This window comes from Muntiacus reevesi, chromosome 12, assembly GCF_963930625.1.
Source record: "Muntiacus reevesi chromosome 12, mMunRee1.1, whole genome shotgun sequence".
In the NCBI taxonomy this organism is placed as follows: Eukaryota; Metazoa; Chordata; class Mammalia; order Artiodactyla; family Cervidae; genus Muntiacus; species Muntiacus reevesi.
This window is the reverse complement of record NC_089260.1, coordinates 24,484,434-24,509,107: the sequence shown is the minus strand read 5'-3', so window position 1 is coordinate 24,509,107 and position 24,674 is coordinate 24,484,434. Positions and strand designations below refer to the sequence as shown.

The 24,674-nt window shown below is 31.9% G+C and overlaps 1 protein-coding gene across 1 annotated transcript in view; it reads right to left on the bottom strand.

Annotated features, from left to right (window-relative positions):
- Positions 1-3,503: 3,503 nt before the first annotated feature.
- EMC2 (ER membrane protein complex subunit 2) overlaps positions 3,504-24,674 on the bottom strand; it is a 47,968-nt gene continuing 26,797 nt past the window's right edge. Inside the window, exons 6-11 of the mRNA XM_065902957.1 lie at positions 23,447-23,532; positions 23,238-23,297; positions 17,285-17,366; positions 16,389-16,499; positions 14,244-14,348; positions 3,504-5,488 (exon numbers count right to left, since the gene is read on the bottom strand). Of these exons, the coding sequence (XP_065759029.1) occupies positions 5,402-5,488; positions 14,244-14,348; positions 16,389-16,499; positions 17,285-17,366; positions 23,238-23,297; positions 23,447-23,532 (531 nt within the window). The 3' untranslated portion in view covers positions 3,504-5,401. The remainder of the gene's footprint in view (positions 5,489-14,243; positions 14,349-16,388; positions 16,500-17,284; positions 17,367-23,237; positions 23,298-23,446; positions 23,533-24,674) is intronic.

Genomic DNA, 24,674 nt, shown 5'->3' with positions numbered 1-24,674 from the left:
CTTACTGCACCAGTTAAGTCATGAAGTACTGTATCAAACAGACATATTAAGTGCATATCCTTGTCTTGTTTCCAAATTAATGTGTTTAGTATTTCATTACATACCATGCTAGATGCAAATTTTATACCTTTTTCATCATAAATGGGTGTTTAATTTTGTCAAATGCTTTTTTTGTATCAATATAATCACGTGGCTCTTATTTTCTTCTTAGTATGATAAGTTACGTTAACAAATTTTCAAACAGTAAAGCAAGAGCCTTGCATATCTGGAATAAACCCCACTTGGTTGTGTTAAAAACTCAAATGTCTTTTCATGGTGAATGGATTACCAGACTGTGATGCATCTATACAATGAAATATTACTTAAAAATAAAAACTATTGAGACATACAGCACTGATAGAGTTAAAGGGCAACATACCCAGTGAAAGAAGCGAGCCTCAACATGTTACAAATTGTATGACTCCAAGGACAAAATATCTTTACAGTGAGAAAATTATAGCAACAGAGGAAAAAAATCAGTGGGTAGTAGCTATTAGTGATAGATGAGGGTGTAGCATGTAACTATTAACAAGTAGCAAGGAGTTCCTTTGAGATACATATTCTATATCCTGACTGTGGTGATGGTAACATAAACCTACATGAAACACTACATAAAGAAAAGAAAAGGCAAGCATGTAAAAATTATGAGATCTGAATAAAATCTGTACCTGAGTTAATAGCAGTGCTGCAATGTCAATTTCTGGGTTTGACAATGAACTAAGGTTACATAAGATAGTAGGAAGCAGTTGCAGCTTACCTGTACACAGGAACTCTGTATTGTTTTTGTAACTACTTGTGAGTTTTAAAGTATTCTAAAAGTAAGACATTATTTTAAAAATATAGTAAGAAATGAAAAAAAAAAGAGGGACATGACCTCTGAAAGATGAGTCAAGGAAGGCTTTATTTCATATAGAGGGAACAAGTACCAAGTTTATGGAAGAAGGACGTGTAACAAGGCTATGGAATTTAAGTGTAACTAAATGCAGAAATAAAGGGGAAGAGGAAAGTAGTTTACAATTAAGAAAATCTGAATCATCTTTCTTGGTTCTGATATCATAAAGAACATCAAAGGTCATGTTTAAGGCATCAAATGGGAAATAAGCGAGTTTTAAAGAGAGTGAGGGTAGTTATTATTAGTGATGCTTTGTCACATTCTAATCATAGTGATAAACTGACTGAGGGAAGTGATGATGATATCTAGCTACTGTTGTAGTCCAGGAGTCAGATAAAGGTAGCTTGGTCTAGGGTGCTTGTGGCAAAAGAAATGGAGCATAATGTATACACTTGAGATAAATCATAGAGCATAACAGAAATGGAACATGGCCATGCAAAGACTGAAAATGTTCATTAGATTGGTGACATGGAGCTAAACTATTTCAAAGGAACGATGTGGGGTGAAGGGGGGAGTTGGGGATGCCAGACTGGAGCAATTTAAAATATGAGAAAATAGACATGAGTTCAGAAAAGTGAGGAAATCTGGCAGTAAAAAAAACAAAACAGAGAAATGGGTAGTAGCTGCAAGGGAATTGTGGAAAAGAAGGGAGATGTTTTAAAAAGTGGTAGAAAATCGAGCATATTTTAGTGTTAATAGGAAAAAAACTGGCTGAAATAAAAAGGAAAAACGTATACTGAAGAAAAGAAAATTTAAGTGTGAAGAAAAGAAATGAAGTTCTGGAGAAGTCAGGATGCTCTTGCAGCAGAAGGAAGGGTGGCAAATTCATGAAATTAAAGTATGGCTAAAGTATAAAAAATGAGGAAGACAGTGGTGGGAAACAGCTCAAAAAAGAGTAGGGCTACTTTCTTCTACTCTAGGAGGAAAAGAGGTGAAGTTGCACACAAGAATATCTGATAACAGTTTATGAACTCTCTTTTATCTGTGAAATAGTAAGAGAGCTATGATAGCTAACTAGGGCTACCTTAAAAAAGTACACAGAGGACTGAGTGTCTTAAAACAACAGAAATTTATTTCATCACATTTCTAAAGGCCAGAAAACCAAGATCAGGGTGTCAGCAGAGCTGGTTTCTTCTGAGGAAACACTCCTTGGCTTGTAGATGGACATCTTCTCTTCATCTTTCCATGGTGCTTCCTCTGTATGTCTGTGTCCTAATCTCTCCTTATAAAGATATCAATCATATTGAATTAAGGCTCAGCAATATGACTCAATTTTACTCCATGACCACTTTAAAGACTCAATCTCCAAATAAAGTCACATTCAGAGGCACCAGGGATTAGAACTTCAAATATTAAATTGGGGTGGGGTGGGGAGAGACACCATTCAGCCTTTAACAAGAGGTTACTTGCCAAGAATGAGAAGGGAGATAGGAGAAATTAGAAGTTCAAAGTGAGGAGGTTTGAAATAATTCTATAACAGTTTGAAATACTTCTCACATTGACTATAAATGAATTATCTTTATTGGGTAATTTCCTTTACATTCAATTTAATTAAAAATGAAATTCTGGCTTAATTATTCCATTAAAAAATTGTTTCACAAGTCAGAAAATCTGAATTCTAGTCCTTTCTCAGCCACCAAGCAATGTCCTTTGGATACATCTGACTCTCATCTTTATCAAGGAACAGCCTATCACAGGTTAGACATACATCTTGGAATATACTAGAAAGAGGATTTATTTGGGAACCCTTGACATCCTAATCTTACTTCCTGCTCTGTCACAGAAGAGCTTACTTTCTCAGAACCTTACTTCTTCATCCTAAAATCAAGTACAACTAAATCTCTCTAATGTCCCTTCTAAACTCTACTATAGTTCTTTGAATATGTGACGTTGCTTTGAGAATAAAGAGATTACAACATTAAAGGAAAAAAAATTCTTCAAAGCATGTGATTAAAAAATTGTATACTTCTGGCATATTGAAACATTAATTCTCCATTTCAATGTTTTCTATATCTTCTTCTGTTCCCAAGTCAACATTATTCTCATGATTAAAGATGTTCTAAATATGCCTTCTTCTCACCTCTGTTGGCTTAAATACTAGGTGTTGAGTTGGAACAAGATACTACCTCTTTTGTTATATGTAATTATGTGCTGCTGCTGCTGCTAAGTCACTTCAGTCGTGTCTGACTCTATGCGACCCCACAGACAGCAGCCTACCAGACTCCGTCGTCCCTGGGATTCTCCAGGCAAGAACACTAGAGTGGGTTGCCATTTCCTTCTTCAATGCATGAAAGTGAAAAGTGAAAGTGAAGTCGCTCAGTTGTGTCTGACCCTTTGAGATCCATAGACTGCAGCCTACCAGGCTCCTCTGTCCATGGAATTTTCCAGACAAGAGTACTGGAGTGGGGTGCCATTGCCTTCTCCTATGTAATTATCTACTTAACTTTAAATCATTAAATTCTGAAACAGCATCCTTCACATGTCTAAAATAATAGTTCTGCATTTTAAAAAGAGCTTAATGGTGGATCATCGGTCAGAAACATACATGACTAAAGTAATAGAAAATACAAACAATGGCTTAATTATCAAGTTTATTTTTCTCATGTACTTAGTGCAGGAGCTGGCAATTACTCTTGTTGGTTCAGGTGTTCATCAATGCCATCAGGGACGCAGGGTCCCCATAATCTTTCTATGGAACCATTTTCAGCTTTAATATTTCATATTTAACTAATTTTCATACTTGCAATTTCATGCTTCTAAGATTTGAAGTCTATAAATTATTACACATTAACAATGTACTTAACAAATTAAAAATTTCTGGAGACAAGATGTTAAAATTAGAAAAAAAGTGAAACTAAAGGCTGACAGTTATAAGGGGCACTAAACTATTTATTACGCAAAAACTGCTGAAGTATACGGTACTCTAGTGACTCACAGAAGGACACTGAAGGGAAGAAAGGTAGTGGAATAATATGTGGGCACTATTTTCTTTAAAGGAAACAAATATGAAATGGCTGATTATGTTGAAAATGGTCAATAAATTCATGGGCAAAAACAGTTTATCTTATGATAACAAATACTAGTTAATAGGAATTATCTTCATAAGGGAAGCGTTATTTCACATCTGCCCATTATCTATGGCAGAACAAAATGAAAAAAAATGCAAAATGGAAGAATTAGACTAGATGTGGAGAACAATCTGCTAACAGAATAACTCATAAAATTAAAATGCTGATGTTGACAATAGTTTTCTTCCTTCAGACTTCTACTTGGTCAATTTTTCTATGATCTATTTGCCCTACTGAGCACAACAGCAAGCATACCAGAGTTTCTGTATTACATTGGCAAGTAATTAAAAATTAAGTGTATTTATATATGTAGTATATAATTTATGCATGTAAATTATAAATACATACTATTAACATTTGCCCTGAATGAACTGCCTATTTTAAAAACTGATTAAGTGTTTGAACTTAAAAGTCTGAATAAAGTGCTTTAACTTTCAAGTTCCATTTTATTGCAAAACACACCAAATACTAACAGTAGTGTAATGATTGTTCATCATGAAAAGAGAAAAAAGAAAGAAATTCTAATTATTATTAAGGAGGTAATGAGATACAAGAATTACAAAATTTTTGCTTCTACAAATAGTTTAGATTTTCTTATTTTTCCCTAAAGGAGAATAATTAAGCCACTGAAACTCCTTTCATCCCTATTATCTATGCTTTCTAAACAGCCCTTTAAATAATTTAGTGTTGAAAGCTGGATAAACATAACCTTCATAAGGGTTAAATTTGACTATCATAGCATACATGAACCTTAAACCACTTTATAGGTAAAAAAATCTCAATTATGTCCCATAGCAAAACAAAATTTCATAAAATGATAATGCTGAACTTTGGAGAATGATATACTTTAACCAAGATCTACCAGAATAACAGTATAGAATATAAAGTAATAGCACACCGAAATGCAAAGCGAAATTCAACCTGACACTATAAAGAGAATGAAATAATTTACCAGCATTTTACTTCTGTCAACTACATATGCTATGTATTTCCTACCACAAAAAAAGGAGTTTTCTAGAAATTAAGCTTTAAAACAATATATTCACTATTTGAATATAACAAAAAGAATCTAGAATTTTCATATGCAAGTTTAATAAATCAACAATTTAACAAGGTTATTTATATATCAGATTGTGGTTTAAGAGCAGTTATATATGCGTGATATGAAAAGAACGATGTTTGATCTATAAGAATCTTGTTAAATCTCTTTTCCATGGGTTTTCTCCCTCTACCTGCTTAGCAGTAAATGCCATTTCTAGGTTTATATAAATGCATTCTTTACAACTGCTTTCTTAACAGAAAATCAATATATAAATAGTACTGGGCATCTAGTAAATAAATCACAAACCAGTGAGCTCAATTTTGCAGTTGTGAAGTGTAATGTGAAAGAGTTTTTGAAACCTTAAGACTGGGTGATCTGCAGTGTTTCCAACATGTCTTCAACTGCCTTGAGAGAGTATTTGGTTTCCTTCTTACTTCGACCTGCAAACTAATTTTAAAAAATGCAATTAGGCTTAATTACAGTGGCAGGTACAAAATCACAATCGTACTTTCAAATTGTTAATGAGAGTTAACATTATTTTATCACCTGCACAAATTCAAGTATGTTCTTTTTCTTCAGTAAAAAATAAACTTTGGGTTTTAAGAACATTTTCATTAAGGATTCATCTTCAACTGAAGTATAAAATTTCCCTGTAAAATTGACCAGTTTAAATGTTTAAGTAGTATGATAATCTATAAAAATATATATTTGATTTTCAAACTATCCTACCTTTTCAGGCCAAAAAACCTTTACAAAATAAAAAGCATAACTTAGAAACAAAATTTAGCTTGTATTTGTGTAGGAGTGTGGACCATTTCTACTTGTGTGACCTCTGGTCAAATGTTTATAATTTCAAATAAAGATAAAATATAAATGTAAAGTACTGTTATTTAATATTTTAAAGTAAGATTTCTCTAAAATTTTTTACAGTAGGTTTCAATTTTTAAAAAAATTTTCCAGTTTTATTAGTTGACTAGATAACATCATGTTTCTGAAAAGCTATCAAATAAAACTCTATGCTATATGTTGAAGTAATATAAACATGTTTTAAAGAATGCATTTCTAGTTTATTAAGTCATAATTTATTTTATAATACCAAATTGGGAATGGATTTTACAATGAGAACAAAATGTAAGGCATTAAATACTATCTTTCAATAATCAAAAAAATTCATGACTTATTAAAATTCAATATAATACATAATCAGTGGGGAAAATACTGTTGAATACCCCATGCTGATTTCAAAATGAGTTTTCTAACTACACTGACAATTCCCATCATTTATTAGTTTGACTTAACACTACAGATTTACTAGATAAGTATGTTTCCTTCGAAAGGTAGGGGAAGATTTATTATATCTATATTACCTATTTTTCCTCTCGTTAAACTATTGATCAACATTTTCTACTAGCAACATATAATATTTTCAAGTTAACATCCAAGCACTCAGTATACTTTCAAGTGACTGATCTTTCCTTCAGATACCAATGCTGTCTTAAGTACTTAGTACTTGATTTATGATGTGTTCCTTCTCTTTTGTAATTAACTTAATTTGGCAAACTTCATGTGACCTGTTGAGAAAGATTAAGTGATCAAGTACAGGTAACATCATAGAGGAAATAGGCTTCAGGAATTGCTAACCTGACTCTGACCTCCTTGACGGCAGTTTAACATGATCATTCTCCTAGTTCCTAAACCACTAGAGTCTGTACTTGAATACTGATTTGACAGAGTGACTATTAATAAAGGAGATTTCTAGAGGAAATGCCAGGGAAAAACACTTCTCATAAGAATCAAGATCACTTTGCCTTTTATAAGACATTACTAATTTAAGGAATTCAAATGCTGAATATACAGGTCATAATTAGAAACTATGGCAATACCGCATTTAAAACTCTGCCCTTTCATAATTTTCCCTGGTGAGTAAAGGATGTGGAGTGTGCTTATTACTCCTATTACCCAGTTGATAGAGTCACTTTCGCAAGGACTTACCAAGAACAGAAAGTCTTTTCTTTTACCACTGCCTACCCAAAGTAAACAGGAATGGTCCTAATCAGATATTTAAAGGTCCAATTCTAAGAAAAAGCATTCTGGGGGAGGTACAAAATAGGACACTAATTTTTTAAATAGAAAATAAAAATGAAGAAATCATGTAGTGAAGTCATATCAAGTATTTTAACATACAGCACTTTTTTTGGTTTGCACTTAAATGTAATAAAAATAATAAACACAAATTTGTGATTTTTAAAATTAGATTATTTTAGAAAACGACCTACTAAGATTGTAAGATTGTCTATCAATGCTACTGACTAGTGCAATTCAGGATAAGCCAAACTGACTTATCTGTGTCAGAACAAATAAAAAGAAAGTTGGAAATATAAATCTATCACTTCAAATTTTACCTGACATGCAATTATTTTGTCTATTCTAGAATTATATGGCAATTTAACTGATTAAGCTGGGATCCTATTTTTCCCCCAAATCATGATTTAATTTTCTATTTCCCAAAAGAATAGTAACAGGATCACCTCAGTAATCATAAATAACACATGCACAGACAAATTTAACAGAGTACCAAAGAAGCATTTATCTGGAAAATTATTTTGAGTAGGTTAACATTAAAGTTTTTCATGAGCATTAATCAAACTTGCCTGCCTCTACTGAACATGCTAAACCAATTACCTAATTAAAGAACAAGTAGCAGCCATATTCTGTTTCATTAAGTAAAAACAAAGACAGAAAGGCATTCTTAAGATCTCATTTTCTCTAATTTTTAAGTGCCTAAAAAAATATTACAATAAGGAATACTTATTATATACTTTATACTTGTTTATATGCCTAGACACATCATAAAGTTCTCAATTAGATCCCAGAGATTTATATTACTAAAACATCAATCTCTGAAAGTCATATTGTAGTTTTTCACATTAATCATAAATTTTGCATTTTTCTTTTTCATAGATTTTTAAGTAAACTCTTTTTTCATCATTTCCTGATGGGTCTTAAAGAAAACTCACCAGAAAGATCACTCAAATAATAAAAACTTATCAAATTCAAAGATCAATGATTTCTCCATTGTGATAACTAGGATAAGCTGGGCTAACATTCACAAATTCACAGAATTTGTGGAAAATAATACGGGTGAACAAATTAGTAAGATAAATAAAATGGAGCAGTGGATAGACGAATCTCCAAAGCATGGTGAGTGAAAAAAGCCAGGAATGAAATACATAACCAGTGATCTCATTTATATATAAAGTTCTGACAAATCAGTGCTATTCTGCAGTGTGGAATGGGGCTGACTGCAAGGTGGCAGAGTGGCACTTTCTTGGGTGATGGAAACTGTACACATTGAATGGGGCAGTAATGAGAGAGAAGTATAATTTGCCAAGGCTCAACTGTACACTTAAAATGTTTGCATGTTACTGTATATAAATTATACCTCAATAAAGTAGATAAAAAGAAAAAGGCACCACCAGCCCAGGTGGGATACATGAGTCAGGTGCTCGGGCCTGGTGCACTGGGAGGACCCTGAGGAGTCGGGTGGGGAGGGAGGTGGGAGGGGGGATCGGGATGGGGAATACATGTAACTATATGGCTGATTCATGTCAATGTATGACAAAACCCACTGAAATGTTGTAAAGTGATTGGCCTCCAACTAATAAAATAATATTAAAAAAAAAAAAAAAAAGAAAAAAAAAAAAGAAAAAGGCAAAATAGAACAGAAAGATGGAACTATGAGTCATACAAAAGTGTAATAAATTTCCAAATGATCACATATTTTTTTTCTCATTGAGAAGTGAAACATTATATCCCCTGAATCTGGGTTGACCATGTAACTTCTTTTGCTCAAACGAATATTAACAATATGTGACACAGGCAGAGTTCAAAATGTCCTTGTGCACTGGAGCTCACCTGTTCGCTACGCCAGGAACCTTGCAACTTATTCATGTGAGTAAGTCCAAGTTAGCTTTCAAAGTGAGAAATATTTAATACAAGGCCCAGCATTCCCAGCTGACAGAGACCAACCACCAGATATTTAACTGAGGCCATCAACCAACCACTGGCATGGGGCAGGAAAAAAATAAAGCCCACTGGAGACTAGTATAATTACTCAACTGAGCCCAAGCCTACATGACAACTACAGATATACACAAATAAGTCATTATTTTAAACCAATATGATAGCAAAAGGCAATGGATACAAATATTTATGAAATCTGATTCACAGAAAGAAAACCAAAACCTACTACAGAAAAAGAACAGAGATGAAAGCTTGAAAAGCACTGAAATATTTTACTTAAAACTAATATCTAGAGACAAAATAAATTTTATACAGTAGGTGGTTCCTAGTTGAGGGGTATTTTAGGCTGCTACACAGAAATCTGACATTATCAGCTGAGAGATGTTACCTTTCTGTAGCGGTATCCAAGATGACAGAAACTGATAAATAGTCCTTATACTATCCTTTCCTTAGTCAAGAAAAGGCAATTTGGAAAGGAAAGATGTGTAAAACACCACTGGGTATCACGGAGTACAGTGCAAAAGTTAAAGACAGGGAGAAAGAGGTGGGAAAAATAAAACCCAAACAAAATGAAACTCTAAATTTGGTTACTATGGAGAGCTTTGGGCTTGAAATAAAAAGAAAACCAAGTGAGGGTAGGATGTCATCTTGCTCAGATGAGAAAATAAAGGAGAAGGGAAATGGAAACAATAATTGCAGTTTTAGAAACATTTACACCTGATACTTCTCTATAAAGGCAGTATATTGTAGCCATTATGAGTATCAAATTTGGAGTCAGACTGTCTCAGTTTGCCTTAAATTCCTCATTTGTAAAATAGGAAAAGTACCTATCTTACAATATACTATCTGTTTACTATTCTGTTATGGTTGTTACTGTTAATGTAATTGAGATTAAAATGGCACACATAAAGTGAACTTAGAGCATGCAATTAGTAAGCAAAATACAGTGGGTATAACTGTGATATGGTGAAACATATGTACCAACTCCTTTAATACTTAGAAAACTTTTATTATGCCCATCTTGCAGATGAAAAACTAGGCCCAGAGATGGCATGTAATTTGTCCAAGGCCACATAACTAATAAATGTCAGAGACAAACTCTGAAGCCAGGAGATAGAGATCTAGCATCTGTGTTCTCTCTCAACTATTATAAGGTACTAGCTTCAACAGAACGGGACTCAATGACAGAATACAGAGATAGAAATAATGGAAAGCTGCATAGGAGGAAACTGATCCCTTTTTTTAAATCATATGTAAAAATCAATTCCAAAAGGACTGTCGATCTTAATGTGAAAAGTAGAAGAAAAAAACTCCAGAGACACACAAGATTATCTTTATGATCATTAGCAAATAATTTCTTAAACAGAATACAAAAAGCACAAACCATATAGGAAATGATTATGTAGAAGATAATCTTCAGAACTTTTTTCATCAAAATCATTTGAGACTGACTGCAACAAAGGAGTTAAAAAAGATATGCTACACATATAATGAACAGAAGGCCCATAATCAAAAAGCTATAAAAAGCAAGACAAAAAATCATAAGCCAATGGAAAACATAGATTTCATAAAAGAAGATATCCAAACAACCATAAAAATATGAAAAAGTATTAAACCTTATTGGTCATCAGGGTGATACGAAATACGATGAAGATACCACTACACATACATCATAATGACTAATTACAAAATCTAATAGAAGGAAGTGTTAGTGAAAATGTGTGACTATGAGAACTCTAAAACACTGCTGATGGGACTATAAACAAGTAACCTGGAAAACAAGCTTCATCTATTTCAGTTAGATATATGTACATCCTATGACTCAGTATTTCACTCAAAGGTATACACCCATCAGAAATACTTGTACATATACTCCAAGAGATGTGCACAGCAATATCAGTGCAGAGTCATTCATAATAGCCCCAAACAGGAAATAATCCAAATGCCTATCAACAGATGACTAAATACAGTATGTTCATACAATAAACTACAATGAAAATGAATGAACTACACACTTAAATCTCATAAATAATGAAATAGGCCAGACAAAAATACATACACAGTGTTTGATTCCACAAAGTTCAAAAAAAGCCAAGACTATGCGATTATAAATTCATACTTTTGAGAGGGACAGAAGTGGAACTTGAAAAAAATTATCATAAAGGTTTAGGGTGATATAATGTTTCTATTTATTGTCCTGGATACATTGACTTGTGTAATTCATTGGAATGTACCTTTGTGACTTGGGTTTTTTTCCCTATGTATAATTTAATAAAAATTGATTTTAGAAATATAGTCATACCATGTTAAAAAAAAAAGCACTGAGCAGCTAGTTGTTACCCAAAAATATCTTAAAAATAATGATGTAGTTCGCATACTGTTATTTTCATATTATCCAAGTCTTATTTTTAAATCACAAACTACCTCTCCCTCCCTGCTTCATACTTGCCTGCCTAAGCCTACTCTGTGTGGAACCCCATTACAGGGCTGAGCTATCTCAACCTCCATCTGAAGAAGCACAGCCTAGTTAATACTTATAAATATTCTGACTTGCAATATGCCAACATTTTTATTATATATAATAAAACTATACAAAGGTGACTAAATAGTGTGATTGCAGGGCAATAAATTGTTCTAATCTCCCTAATCAGGAGTACAAAAACAAAGAGCACCAAAACTGAACCAAAATAACAAGAAACAATTCCAACAAAGACATCTTAAAAAAAAAAAAAATATATATATATATATATGTGTGTGTGTGTGTGTGTGTGTGTATATATATAGCAAGCAATCCTTCAAAACCCTAAAAGGTTGTTATTAATATAATAATATTACTGGTAGAAGTGCGATCTACAAAAGCTCAACAGCTATGTGGGAGGCACAACAGGATGCAAAAGAGGACACCTTAGTATTCTATAAGCCACAGAAATGAAAAGAATATGAACTGCTGCTGCGAAGTCACTTCAGTCGTGTCCAACTCTGTGCGACCCCATAGACGGCAGCCCACCAGGCTCCTCCGTCCCTGGGATTCTCCAGGCAAGAACACTGGAGTGGGTTGCCATTTCCTTCTCAAATGCATGAAAGTGAAAAGTCAAAGTGAAGACACTCAGTCGTGTCAGACTCTTATAGACCCCGTGGACTGCAGCCCACCAGGCTCCTCTGTCCATGGGATTTTCCAGGCAAGAGTACTGGAGTAGGTTGCCATTGCCTTCTCTGGAATATAAACTGATGAATCAGCAAATGGTTTGTAAAATCAAGACAGTCTCAAATCCTCCAAATCAAAGTATAAAAAACTGCATGCAAATGTGACACTAAACAAGTCTATCAATAATGGCCTAAGACCTCAAAGTCCCTGAAATATCCAGCAAACACCCTCTTCCGGAAGGTAAAAAACTTCATACTGAAGGAAAACTTCTGAAACTGAAACCAAATTGAACAGGGCAGAAACACTGAAGTTAAGAGGGAGAGATGGTTCAGATAAGGGGAGAAGGGGAAGTTGGAAGGTAGTGATGCTCAGAGGGAGCAAATCCCAGGAGAAACAACAACAAAATGTAATATTTAAAACTGAGAACACCACCTCAAAATTCAAGACCTGAAGACCCACAGGGGTAGAACAGAGAAAGGCTGAAGCCAGAAATATCATTATGAACCAGACCTAGTTCTAAGAAAGACTGGATATATAGAAAGGTCATATCTGAGTTCTCTGTTTCAAAGAGAAAGTATATAAAGACCAAGTGGGGAAAGTTATCCTGTCCTACCTCCAACTCCCCCAAGACCATAAAAACAATCTCTTAATAGCCCAAAAAACTATCTTATTTAAATGTGGAGAACAAAAAGAATATGAACTAACCACATAAAAAATTACTATGAAGAAAAAAGAAGAGATTAAAACACGGAAAATGACAGAAATATTAAAAAAAAAAAAAAGAGAGGAATAATATAGGAAGTGGGAAAGGAGATCCAGTAAACTTATAATTGGAAACCTGAAAAAGAAAACTTATGCAATCAAGCAAAATAATTCAAAATAATTATTCTAAGAAAGAAAATTTTCTCAAATTAAGAGGAGTGAATGCAAATATTAAAAAGGTTTACAGTATATTTGGGGAAACTGACCCCATATTATAGTAAAACTATTGGATTTTAAAGATAATAAATTCCTTTGGAAAACCAGATGATAACTTCAAGTCACTTATTACAGAAAGAAAATCAGGATGGCATCAAACTTGCTTTGACAGCAATATTTTTACCCTAAAAAAAAAACAAAAAATAAAAACAGAACAATATGTTTAATACTTAGGTAAATGTATTTAATAGCCAAAGGATGTAAAGAAGTCAAACTGGCCTTCAGGTATAGACTATAGATGGATAAATTACAAATATGCAAGATATAGGAAGTTGTCTTTTTCTATGACCCTTTCTGAAGAATCTCTTAGGGATGAGCTTCAGAAAACTAAGAAACGTGTGGACACATTTAAGATAAGATCTGACTAGAAGCAGGGTACATAACCTTTGTTACATAGTCTTGTTAGCTTACTTTTAGGCTTTCCTTCCTCCTTTTTTATTATTTGCGGTACCTCTGATTAATAATAAATTCATGTACCCAATCTGCCTCTGAAACGCATCATGCAATTTATTTATCCTTTCTGGATTTTTAGAATTACTTTTTACCTGCCAAATGCAGAACTGCTGAGATGATAAGGCTCTTTATGGGAACACGTAAGTAACAAACTCCTTTTGAGGGAAAAAATATGTGATTCTACAAGTTAATTCTACACAGTTAAAACACATTTGATAAAGACCCAAAAATATAAAAGTTCAATGACAGACACCTGGCTTTATAGCTTATGGAAAAACAAACAACTAAGAAATACATTAACTGACCTACGGGATAATATAAAATTATCAGTACTAACCTGATAAGCTCTGTTTATTTGACTGGCTGCCCAACTAGCATATTTCATGTTGTCTTTTTTTGTTTTTGCACTTGCTTTTGGATTAGAAGCAATATGACTTGCAGTGATTCTACAAGTTAATTCTACACAGTTAAAACACATTTGATAAAGACCTAAAAATATAAAAGTTCAATGACAGACACCTGGCTTTATAGCTTATGGAAAAACAAACAACTAAGAAATACATTAACTGACCTATGGGATAATATAAAATTATCAGTACTAACCTGATAAGCTCTGTTTATTTGACTGGCTGCCCAACTAGCATATTTCATGTTGTCTTTTTTTGTTTTTGCACTTGCTTTTGGATTAGAAGCAATATGACTTGCAGACTAAAAACAAACAAAAAAAACATTAAGAACTATTTTATTCCTTTTATGTAGCCAAGACAATCAAAAGGTCACAGCTGCAATGGGCTGATAATTAAGAGTTTTTTTATAATTGTGCAATTTTTAATGCAAAGTTGAATAAATTAGTGTTTACAAACGAAAACATATTTTCAAAAAGAATAATCCAAAGAAGTGATAGCTTAAATAACACCTAAAATTATTTTATTAGTTATCTACCACCATTCTGGAAGGTAAAATTTCATTATCACTTAAATACTACAGGATATTACTGGTGTAATTTCTTATTAATGAATTACTTCAGTTTTTCTATTTCAGAATTATAGAATTACTGAATATTAACATAAGGAGTCTCAAAAACAATTTAATCCAACTTCCTACCTTAACATGTGAAAAACAATGAAGTCCAAAAAGGAGTAAACTGACTTAAAGTAAGTTAACAAAAGTCTTAGAAACAAAGAGATCATCACTTCCAATCTATTTCTGTTTTCACTATATCAACAGTTTCCAAACTGTGTTCCATAACCAATTAAATTCACCCTTTCCTTTTTAAAAACTGTATTTAAACAAAGGACTGGTACTCTGGGATCTATGAAAGAATCTGTAAACCCTCATAATCATATTCTAATTTTTAACTGTATGTATTTCTGGTAAGAGAAAGATTTAATTTTTATCTTATGCTTAAATATATCTTATTCTTAAGAGGATCTGTTCATGGTGGTTTCTTTTATACCGAGCCTATGCTATAGCTTTTTCCTTCTGTCTTCTTCTCTGCCACTAAAGAATTTATACGCCAAAATCTGATTTTTAAACTTTCATGTCTTTAATGTTACCTTTTCGGTATGAATGTCAGCAAAAGCAGTAGTTAAGAAAATGTCTCTGGAGTCACTCTGGAGTCAACTGCCTGAACTGGAATCCCAGCTCAATCTTTTAATAGCTTGTGTTCAACCTTGGGCAAATTAATCAGAATGCTCTGTGTCTTAGTTTCACTTTCCGTGAAATAGTAGTATTAATAATAACGTACCTTCTCAAATAGTTGATGTGAGAATTTAATAATTTACAATAAAAAACAGACCTCATAACAGAGCCTGACACATAAAGTGCTGTGTACTTTTACTATTTAATATTCATTACCTATTTTTAAAAATTAGCATTTACTGTATTTGGTAAAAATAGACATTGCTACCATGTTGTATCTACAAGCTACTATAACTGGCACTGGTAGAATACAGAAGTAGTTTTTTGAAACTTCTTTTAACTGTTTCATAATTCTATTTTGCCATTTCTTTGCTGAAAATTATTTCCTTTGTCTCTTCCTGCCTCCATTTCTACAATCAATTCTTTTTCACTAGGCTCCAGCAAAACATTCATCCAAAAGTCCATGAAAAGACTAAAATAAATTAAAATTTCAAAGAACTGGCCTATTAATGAAGTTTATTTTTATAGTCATTCTGACTGTAGAAAGGAGCTCATTTTATTTAATTTTGAAGTTCAGCAAATTCTTCCTCTATTTCCCATAGCAACTGTTAATTGACTTTTTCTAAGCTCATCATTTGGCATACATAAACAAAAGAAATATTTAATTACATGCCTGCCATAAATAATTTCCAAACTGTTTGTCTATACCATAAAAAAAAGTTTTAATTTGGCTGGAGGAATTTTACTTCTAATGTAAAAATATATCAAACAATTATAATTTAAGTAAGAAATATTAATACAATGTTGGTGCCAAGAATAACAAAACAAGAAACACATAACATAGCTTTGTATCTGCTATTTAATTTTACAAAGGCAAATTTAAATTCTGATAAAAGACAATTTACAATGAAATGTCAAATAGCTAGGCTTTATTAACATTCAAAAATATAACTGCCTTATAACCTATTGCTCATAATTAACTAGAGGAAAAACATCATATGCTTATCAATGAAATACAAAAAAAAAAGGAGAAGTGATAAACTTGGACAGGTAATGGACTTTAAATGACATTTCATAAAATAACATTAAACATGTACCTCAACTCACCATGTAAAGTCCAAACAAAGCTCTCATATTTCTGTTGTTCAGTTTTAATGCCTGTGCAAAATACTTTCTTGAAAGTTCGAGATTTTCAAGTCCACCTTGGGTATATTTAACCTGTTTAAAAATTACAGAGTGCTGAAACCTGTTTATTTTACTACTTTGAAATATAGCATGCTTCATCATACCATAGGCATTAGTAACTGAAACAGATATTTCTGTAAACAAATGCAAGCTGTTAAAAGAATTCATCTTAAAGTTGCAGAGCTAATCTAAATTTTAAGTATAACCTAACTCCCAAAACCATTCTATGAACATCAAGATCACTGAGTAGTTTTTAAAATTAAAAACTGTTGCCAATATAAAAAAGTCAGCCTTGCAATTGCTTTACACTTTCTATTTTCTATTACTATACTAGCATTATAAACCTAGAATTCATACTAACTTGTCCTTTTCTAGTTGCACTGACATTCCTTAACAATGTCCTTTTAACCTTGTAGGAGTCAACTGTATTGCTATCCTTAACAGTTAGGTTCCCAAAATAATGACCTAAATATAAATTTCCTGAAATATGATGTAAAAGTCATAATCATTGTAAATGCCTTAAAGCCATTAAATGGTGATAACTGTGACATAATTCATAATTTAAAAAGAATACACTATGCAATTTAAAAATACAATTAAAAAAGACTTTCACTATTTTAAATAAGGGCATTTAATTGAAAAATCAGTATTTCCATTACAATATTAACAATTTAAAACTTTTACTTTCACAAATCAATTTTCATCATATGTCTTAAATATTTATACACTTGCTTGACATTAAGGACATATTCTTAGTTCCACAATATACACCACCAACAAAAATAAAATCATGTACAACTAGTTTTGAAAACACTTACTTCGGCATACTGCTGACAGTATAAGTGATTGTAAGGATTAGTCATCATAAGCTCCTCTAAACAAAAGGCTGCTTTAGCATAGCTGAAAAACACCAATTTTAAAAGTCATGAATAGTATGTCAGTTACACCGTAAAATGATTTTAAAACAATTTTAGCGATATTATACATTTTATTCCCAAAATAATTTAAAGTTTTATTAGTAAAGTACTTATCTTGAATTCATAAATATAAATAATACCACTTTTTTTTTAATGAAATGGATAAACAGAAGCTTAAATCCTAAAGCAGTCTATGATCAAAAGACATTACATTTTCAAAATTGGTCCACTACAATGACATTCAAACATTATTAACAACATAGTCTTCAAGATCCTGGATCAGTTTATGCATAAAATAAGTCCCAGAAATCCACTGATAATATTCAAATACTTAAGTATGATCAGGAAATAAACATTTTATTAAATATTCTCTATCCATTAAGAATCTTTCACAGACATGTATCTACCAACCTGTTCTATGACGAAGACCTTAAGATTTTTCATTACTTAAGGTTACTTATCATATACAAAATTATGGCAAAGTTACATTTCTAAGCCCATGAAAAATAGATCAAGTTAGTGGTTTTGATATGCACTCTACTACTACTTAATCATGTGGCAGAGAAACAAAATCTTTACTAAAAAACCTAAAGAAAAAACTGCCTCAAAGGCCTCTGAAAAAACAGCTTTATCCCACATGACTATAATTTACTCCTTAATGTATTTTATATGTTTAGGTCATGTAAATATCCTTAATATTTACAGGAAATCCTGTAAAGAACACAGGTATTATAAGGTTTAGTCCCAGTGAGGAAGTGATGACATTGTAACAGAAAAGAGGCTACTAAAATTAATTTAGACATTTGTCAACATAAAAAGGTACCTATTTTACACTAATGTCTGATATTCTTACTTTTCAAAATATGTAGGCTGTAGTTTCACACATGCAAAACTAATAATAGATAACTGTTTTTATGTGTTTATTATGTATCATGTACCTTCTGGCTGTTACAAATATTAACTCATTTAATTCCATCAATACCTTAGGAAATAAGCAGAAAACCTATATTCTTAACTACTAAGCATACTGCCTATATGCACTACACACTACAATGAAAAATTGTGGTGATGATGGTATTTAAGAATATGTCAATAGTAACATAAAAAGGGATACAGCAAAGGGATAGAGCAATCAAACCCAAAGGGCCAAAGGACCCAAAAACACCCTCCCCAAATGATCTCCCCAAATCACAGCATTTTAGATTTATTAATGATCTTATTCAAAGATAATTCTCATGAAAAAGTCACACTGCTATTTAACCCTTTTCATTTTTATGCCCCAAATCTAGTATTAGTTCTTAATGTATGATAGCTATACAATTACTGAACAAACTGAGTAAACGTCTAGAACAAAAGTATTGTGACTATCAATCTGATATTTACTCATCACTGTATAGAAAAGGAAGTCACCTCTACCTTAAACACTCAAGTTCATCAAAAAGATAATTCCCTTCTAAATATGTTCCTTTAACTAGGGTAACACCAAAAATTCATGTTAACTCTAAGAACAAACGTTCTCAGAGATTTAAGTGGTTGAGCAAAATTGTGACTCTTGATTCTTACATAGCATTAAGTAAGATAAAACGGGTATACAGGAGTTTTTAATGAAAAATTAATGCCAAGATATTTTTGTCAAAAATTATTTAGTATTAACATCACATACAAGGAGGGGATACCTTCCCCCAATTTTACAAAATATAAAATCAAATAAATTTTGTGGATAAAGTATAGAATCAAATAAACTTAGAGCTGGAAGGAGCAAGAAATGGCCTAATCCAGTTTTTCTCAGGCAGTGGTGCCCAAGAGCACTGAGCCATATGAAAGTGATTTAAGTGACGACTATTTTCAAAATTCTCCAAAGGATGGTATATATCATCCAGATGGTACTGACCATTCCAGATACTCATATTAATTTATTATATACAACAACTCAATGAAATTAAGATTTAGAGAAGTAAAAATACTGAGAATCCATTTAAAATAGAATAACTACTGCTATTACTACATTAGAGTGAGCAACTAAAGTGTTTGTGAAGTTATTCTGTTCCACATAAAAGCATATGTATAGGTTACAGTATTTGCTCCTAGATTGCTTTATCAGTATTATGATTTTTCCTTACGAGATCTTGGTAATTCCCTTTGTTATAGAATCTTACAGTAAAGCTGGACCTACAATAATGACATTCATAATTAACTTTTAAAAACTGCTCCTTGCTGATAGCCAGTTTTAACAATAAATCACATTAAAAAGAAATTCAGTATCTTTGTTTAAAATACAAAATTCTGTTTATAACGTATTATTGGGATTAAGGCAAAAACTGTAAGTTTTTATATTTAGAACAAGTGTCTCAATATGATCAACTGGTGTGATATACACCAGTGGAATAACTGTATCTAGAATTTATAAATCAGAAGCAAATTTAAATAAAAGCAACTTAAAGATATTAAAAATGTATGTGGCAAAAATTTATATCCCCTTTTCTCTACAAAAACACTAAATAGACTGAGATTAGCATCCTACTGTGGAAATCTGTTTTGAGTAAAAAAGTCTAGATCTAGATTAGCAATCTGCCTGTGATTTACTATAACTATTAAAATGCAGAAAAGAATGTCAGAATGTTAAATATATCAAGCAATTCCCAATTTGCTACATTTTTGCCACTGTATCCACAAACCTATGGTAAACTGATATCTGACAATAACTCACCACTTCTACCAAAAACATCCAATCTACCACAATGACTAGCCGAAACAAATTAAATGAATTAAGTGAACATTCTAATTTTCAAATAGCTTCAAAAAATATGAAGATATTTATTTTCACTCACCCTAAATCTAAAATATTCTTTCTAAATGTTCAATTAGAAAAAGTAAACAGTCATTTTGTAAGTAACTAGCTTCAAGACCAAAAGGAGCTTTGTAATACAAGACAAAAGAATATGCAGAACATAATTATCATTTCCCATAAAAAGAAATTACTTTTCAGGTGTTGTTCTGACTTTGTATCTCTTGACTTCTGGTGCTTCTTCCAAGATTCTATCCAACAATATCTCAATAAACTCTTTAGAGACCCAAAACAAAGCAAAACTGAATGTGGTTATTACAAGATGAAGCAAATAATAAATTTAGTGATAGGTTAAAAATACAGTATAACCTATTTAAGAACTATAAAAATATTTCAAATACATGCAAAAAAGTAAAACTGATAAAAGAAGTAGAAGAAAAAAGAGATAATATATTTATATAGTTCTTAGAGGATAGAAAACCTGAAAGCAATATAAATTGATATATCTAGCCATCTAAAAATATAAAGTTTCTGCAATTTAAAAAAATCAGTATTAGCTGATATCACTTATATAAAGAGCTCCTAAAAAAGTGCAACCAATTTACACCTACTAAAAGCTGCAAGGATTAAAAAGAACAACAGCACTCACTGTGTTAAGGGGACACTCTAATAACTCTGCTATGAGAGTAAATTGATACTACCTCTCTAGTGAACACCTAGGAATTATTTATCAAAATCACTAAAAAAACGCATATATCATTTAATCAAGTTAATTCTACTTTGAGGAATTTAGCCCAAGGAAACAATTAAAAATAAAGACAACCATTACATGTATGTATAACTGAATTAATGTGCTATATGGCTGAAACTAACACTGTAAATCAACTATACTTAATTAAAAACAAACAAAACAATGCTGAGTTTCCAATTCATGAATTTGGTATTATTTAGGTGCTCTTTAATTTCTTTAATTAATGTTTTGCAGTTTTCAGCACACAAACAATTTACATTTTAAAAAAAATATATGTCCCAAAGTGTTTTATGCTATTATGAATGCTTTCTTTTAATTTAAGACTGTTTGTTGCCAGTATTTACAAATATGATTTTTATATAAGTGATATCCTATCTGCAGGTTTACTGTACTTACTAGTTCTAGTGACTTTTTTGTAGACTCTGTAGAATTTTCTAAATTTGCAATCATGCCATTTATAAATAACATTTTACTTCTTAACAACAAATAGAATAAAATGAAGATAGTACATCATTACTATATTTTACTAAGAAATTAGTTAGGAATACCAGGGTTAATTAATAAGATGGAATAATATTAAAATCACATTGTGGAATATTTTCTGTAATAAGGAAATTTTTGATAAAATATAACTAAGTGAAAACCATAAACTATAAAAGATAATTGTTCCTTTTTATTTCAAGGGATATTGAAGGAAAAAAATCAAATATAAACTGTAATTAATTTAGGATGATGCAATTATACATGATTTTGGTCTTTGTCTTTATTCTTTATTGTGTTTTCCAAATTTTCTATATTAGGTACTTCTTTAAAGAAAAAATTTCCTTGATGATTTGAAATTTCTGTAGACGGTTTTAATCACAAAATCTTCAAGAGGCACAAAAACATAAATAACTACCACTTGCTTTAGGGACAGATTAAAACCACTGGTTATTTTTTTTTTTACTGCACTCCAAAAATTCAGTTCATGTTATTTAAATGGTTAGACAGCACCAGTGACTCAATGGACATGAATTTGAGCAAACTCTGGGAAATAGTGGAGGACAGAGGAGCCTGGCGTGCTGCAGTCCATGGGGTCACAAAAGAGTCAGACACGACTTAGCAACTGAATATCAACAACAATACTTGATAAATGTTGACTTTAAAACAATGAAAATAGGAAACAAGACCATTTAACCAAATACACTACCACTCTTACACATATAAGAGAAATCTAACTACATTTACACTTACAATCATATAAACATCTCCATATATATATATACACTTAACATGATTCAGGAAATAACTTCCTATTAAAAAACAAAGAGCATCTGATAGCTAGCATGTATAACAGAACTGAAAAAAAATGGTTCCCAGAATACAGTACATTCATTAAATGACAGCTATTACTTTTATTTTAGCTCCCACTTTTATTAGAATTATACATATAACTACCTTAACTCTTCATTTTACATACACATATAGCCCTGAACAAAGGCAAGAGACAAGTGTCTTCATTCAATTTTATTTCCTGTGTCAGCTATTTTGTACTATGAGAATGAGGTTAAGTATTCTAAGTATTCATGCACAATAAGAATATGTGCATGAGAATCTGATTCTATTCTGTCAAAAGGAATGAAAGAAACAATCTGATATACTTCAGACTCAGAACTAAGGAAAACAAAACAAAACAAAACCTGCCTCCAGATAGAGGTTAGCATTAATGCTGTGATATTAGAAAACTTGCACTAAGACTGGGCTAATCCTCTCACACTGGGATTTCCTCCTGTCACTGCAGCAATAAAAAAAAAAGCTAACAAAAACATTAAATACCCAATAAGCAAGTTCCTACAACATTCAACATTCTTGATTATTCTTGGTTTTTCACCCAGGCAACAGAATGCTTCTACTTCGGAAGAGTTGATTCTCTTCATGCTAAGGCTAATAAATGCATACAATTGACAGAATTTTTAAACAGCAGGGAGTATAACACTCTTTGTATATAAGAACAATTTAAATTCTAAAAATTCACAATTTTGATTCACTAAAAATAACCTTAGCTCAGCAAATACATGCCTTTCTAATTTCAAAGAATGCCCTCTGGATTTAAAAGAAAACTTATTTCCCAAATAAAAATAATTTAGCAAAACACAATTGACCTACTTAAAACAATTCACATATTATAACCAACAAATTGTCTATTTATTTATTTATTTTTTTAATTTGACACAATTCATATCTTCTCACCAATCCTTCAGAAACTACTATACCTCCTGAACTTATATAGTGATGAAAATTGCATTTCTTAGCAAAATTTTATGTGTTTAATGACTTACTCATGTTCATTGATATATAGTTCTGCAAGTTCATGCCAGGCTTCTTGGTCTCCAACAAATCTGGTGAGAGTAAGGGGAAAAAAAATTAATGTGTAGATATTCTGTAAATGAACAGCATGGAAGCAAAAAGGAAATCAAATGCAAATTCCATTTTAATTAAAAAAGATTTATCAGAATAACAAAACACAATCCTCTTGTAAGACACTCACTGTTCCAGATACTCATTCAGTTCCCGAATGGCCTCCACATTTTTCCCCTGGGCTTTTCGAATGGCAATCTTACGCTTTCTTGCAGCCTGTGGGTTGACATTAATAAAGGATTAGGCCTTCATGATTCCCTGGGTTTTTGTAAAGAAGGTAATTTGACTGTGCAAATTATTATCTCAATGCCAATGAAATTCCATTGTAGAACTACTGCTTAGTGAGAGTTTATAAACATACCCCATGACATCCCACTGGGGAGTTCAAACATTCCTCTAACAATCACATGTGCTTTACTTTTGATGTACACAATACATGCATCATTTCATTCAAATAAATAACCATCCAGATTTGGATAATTACAAGCCAGCAGGGAATCTTAATCTTTATCCAGCCTAAAGTCCTTTACTCTGTCTCATTCATAAGATCTGTATCTTAAGAGATAGAGGGATAGTGGAGATTAGAAAATAATCTTACTGTGGCCACTTGAATGTCATTATACAAATATGGCCTCTAATAACTTTTTTCACAATTTTAAGAGAAAAATCTAGCTAAAAGTCTTTCAAAAGAATAAAATGGGTTCTGAAAGAAATATTTTTATAATATACAAAACATTTAAAACTTGCATCTTAAAGCTTTTCAAATATAAATAGAAAAATAAATGCCATTTGTTTGCACATTAATCAAACACACAATGAACATCTGTTGTTTGCCAGGTACTGTGCTAGACAGTGAAAATAAGAATAAAAAAAGGAATAGATAATTCCTTTCGGGAGTTAAGTCTGATAAGAGAAGGATACATCAAATAAAAAGACAATGATAAAAAGACAATGATAGAGGTACCTAGGATATTGTGACAACATAGAAGAGATCCTAACATAGCCTGAGGGGAAGGGGTGGAAAGACAGCAAAGAGGGTTCCAGATGTGATACCTGAACTGAAATAGAAGATGCAAGTAGACATAAAGAAAGCAGAAGACAAAACTATATGGAGGGAGGACATTGGATATTAGGAAGAACTCAGGAGAAAAAGCAGCACTGTTTATAATTAAGACTTTATGTTTGGGGCCACAGTGAACAATCAGAGACTTGAGGGTGCTGTGTGAATTATTAAATTTACATCCCCTTTATCTCTGTTTAATTATGAACATGACTGTCATTCTTTAAAATAACACACACTCCACAAGATATAGACAAGGAAAGTAAGCCTCCTTAGATCAAAAGAGCTATCTGTCCTG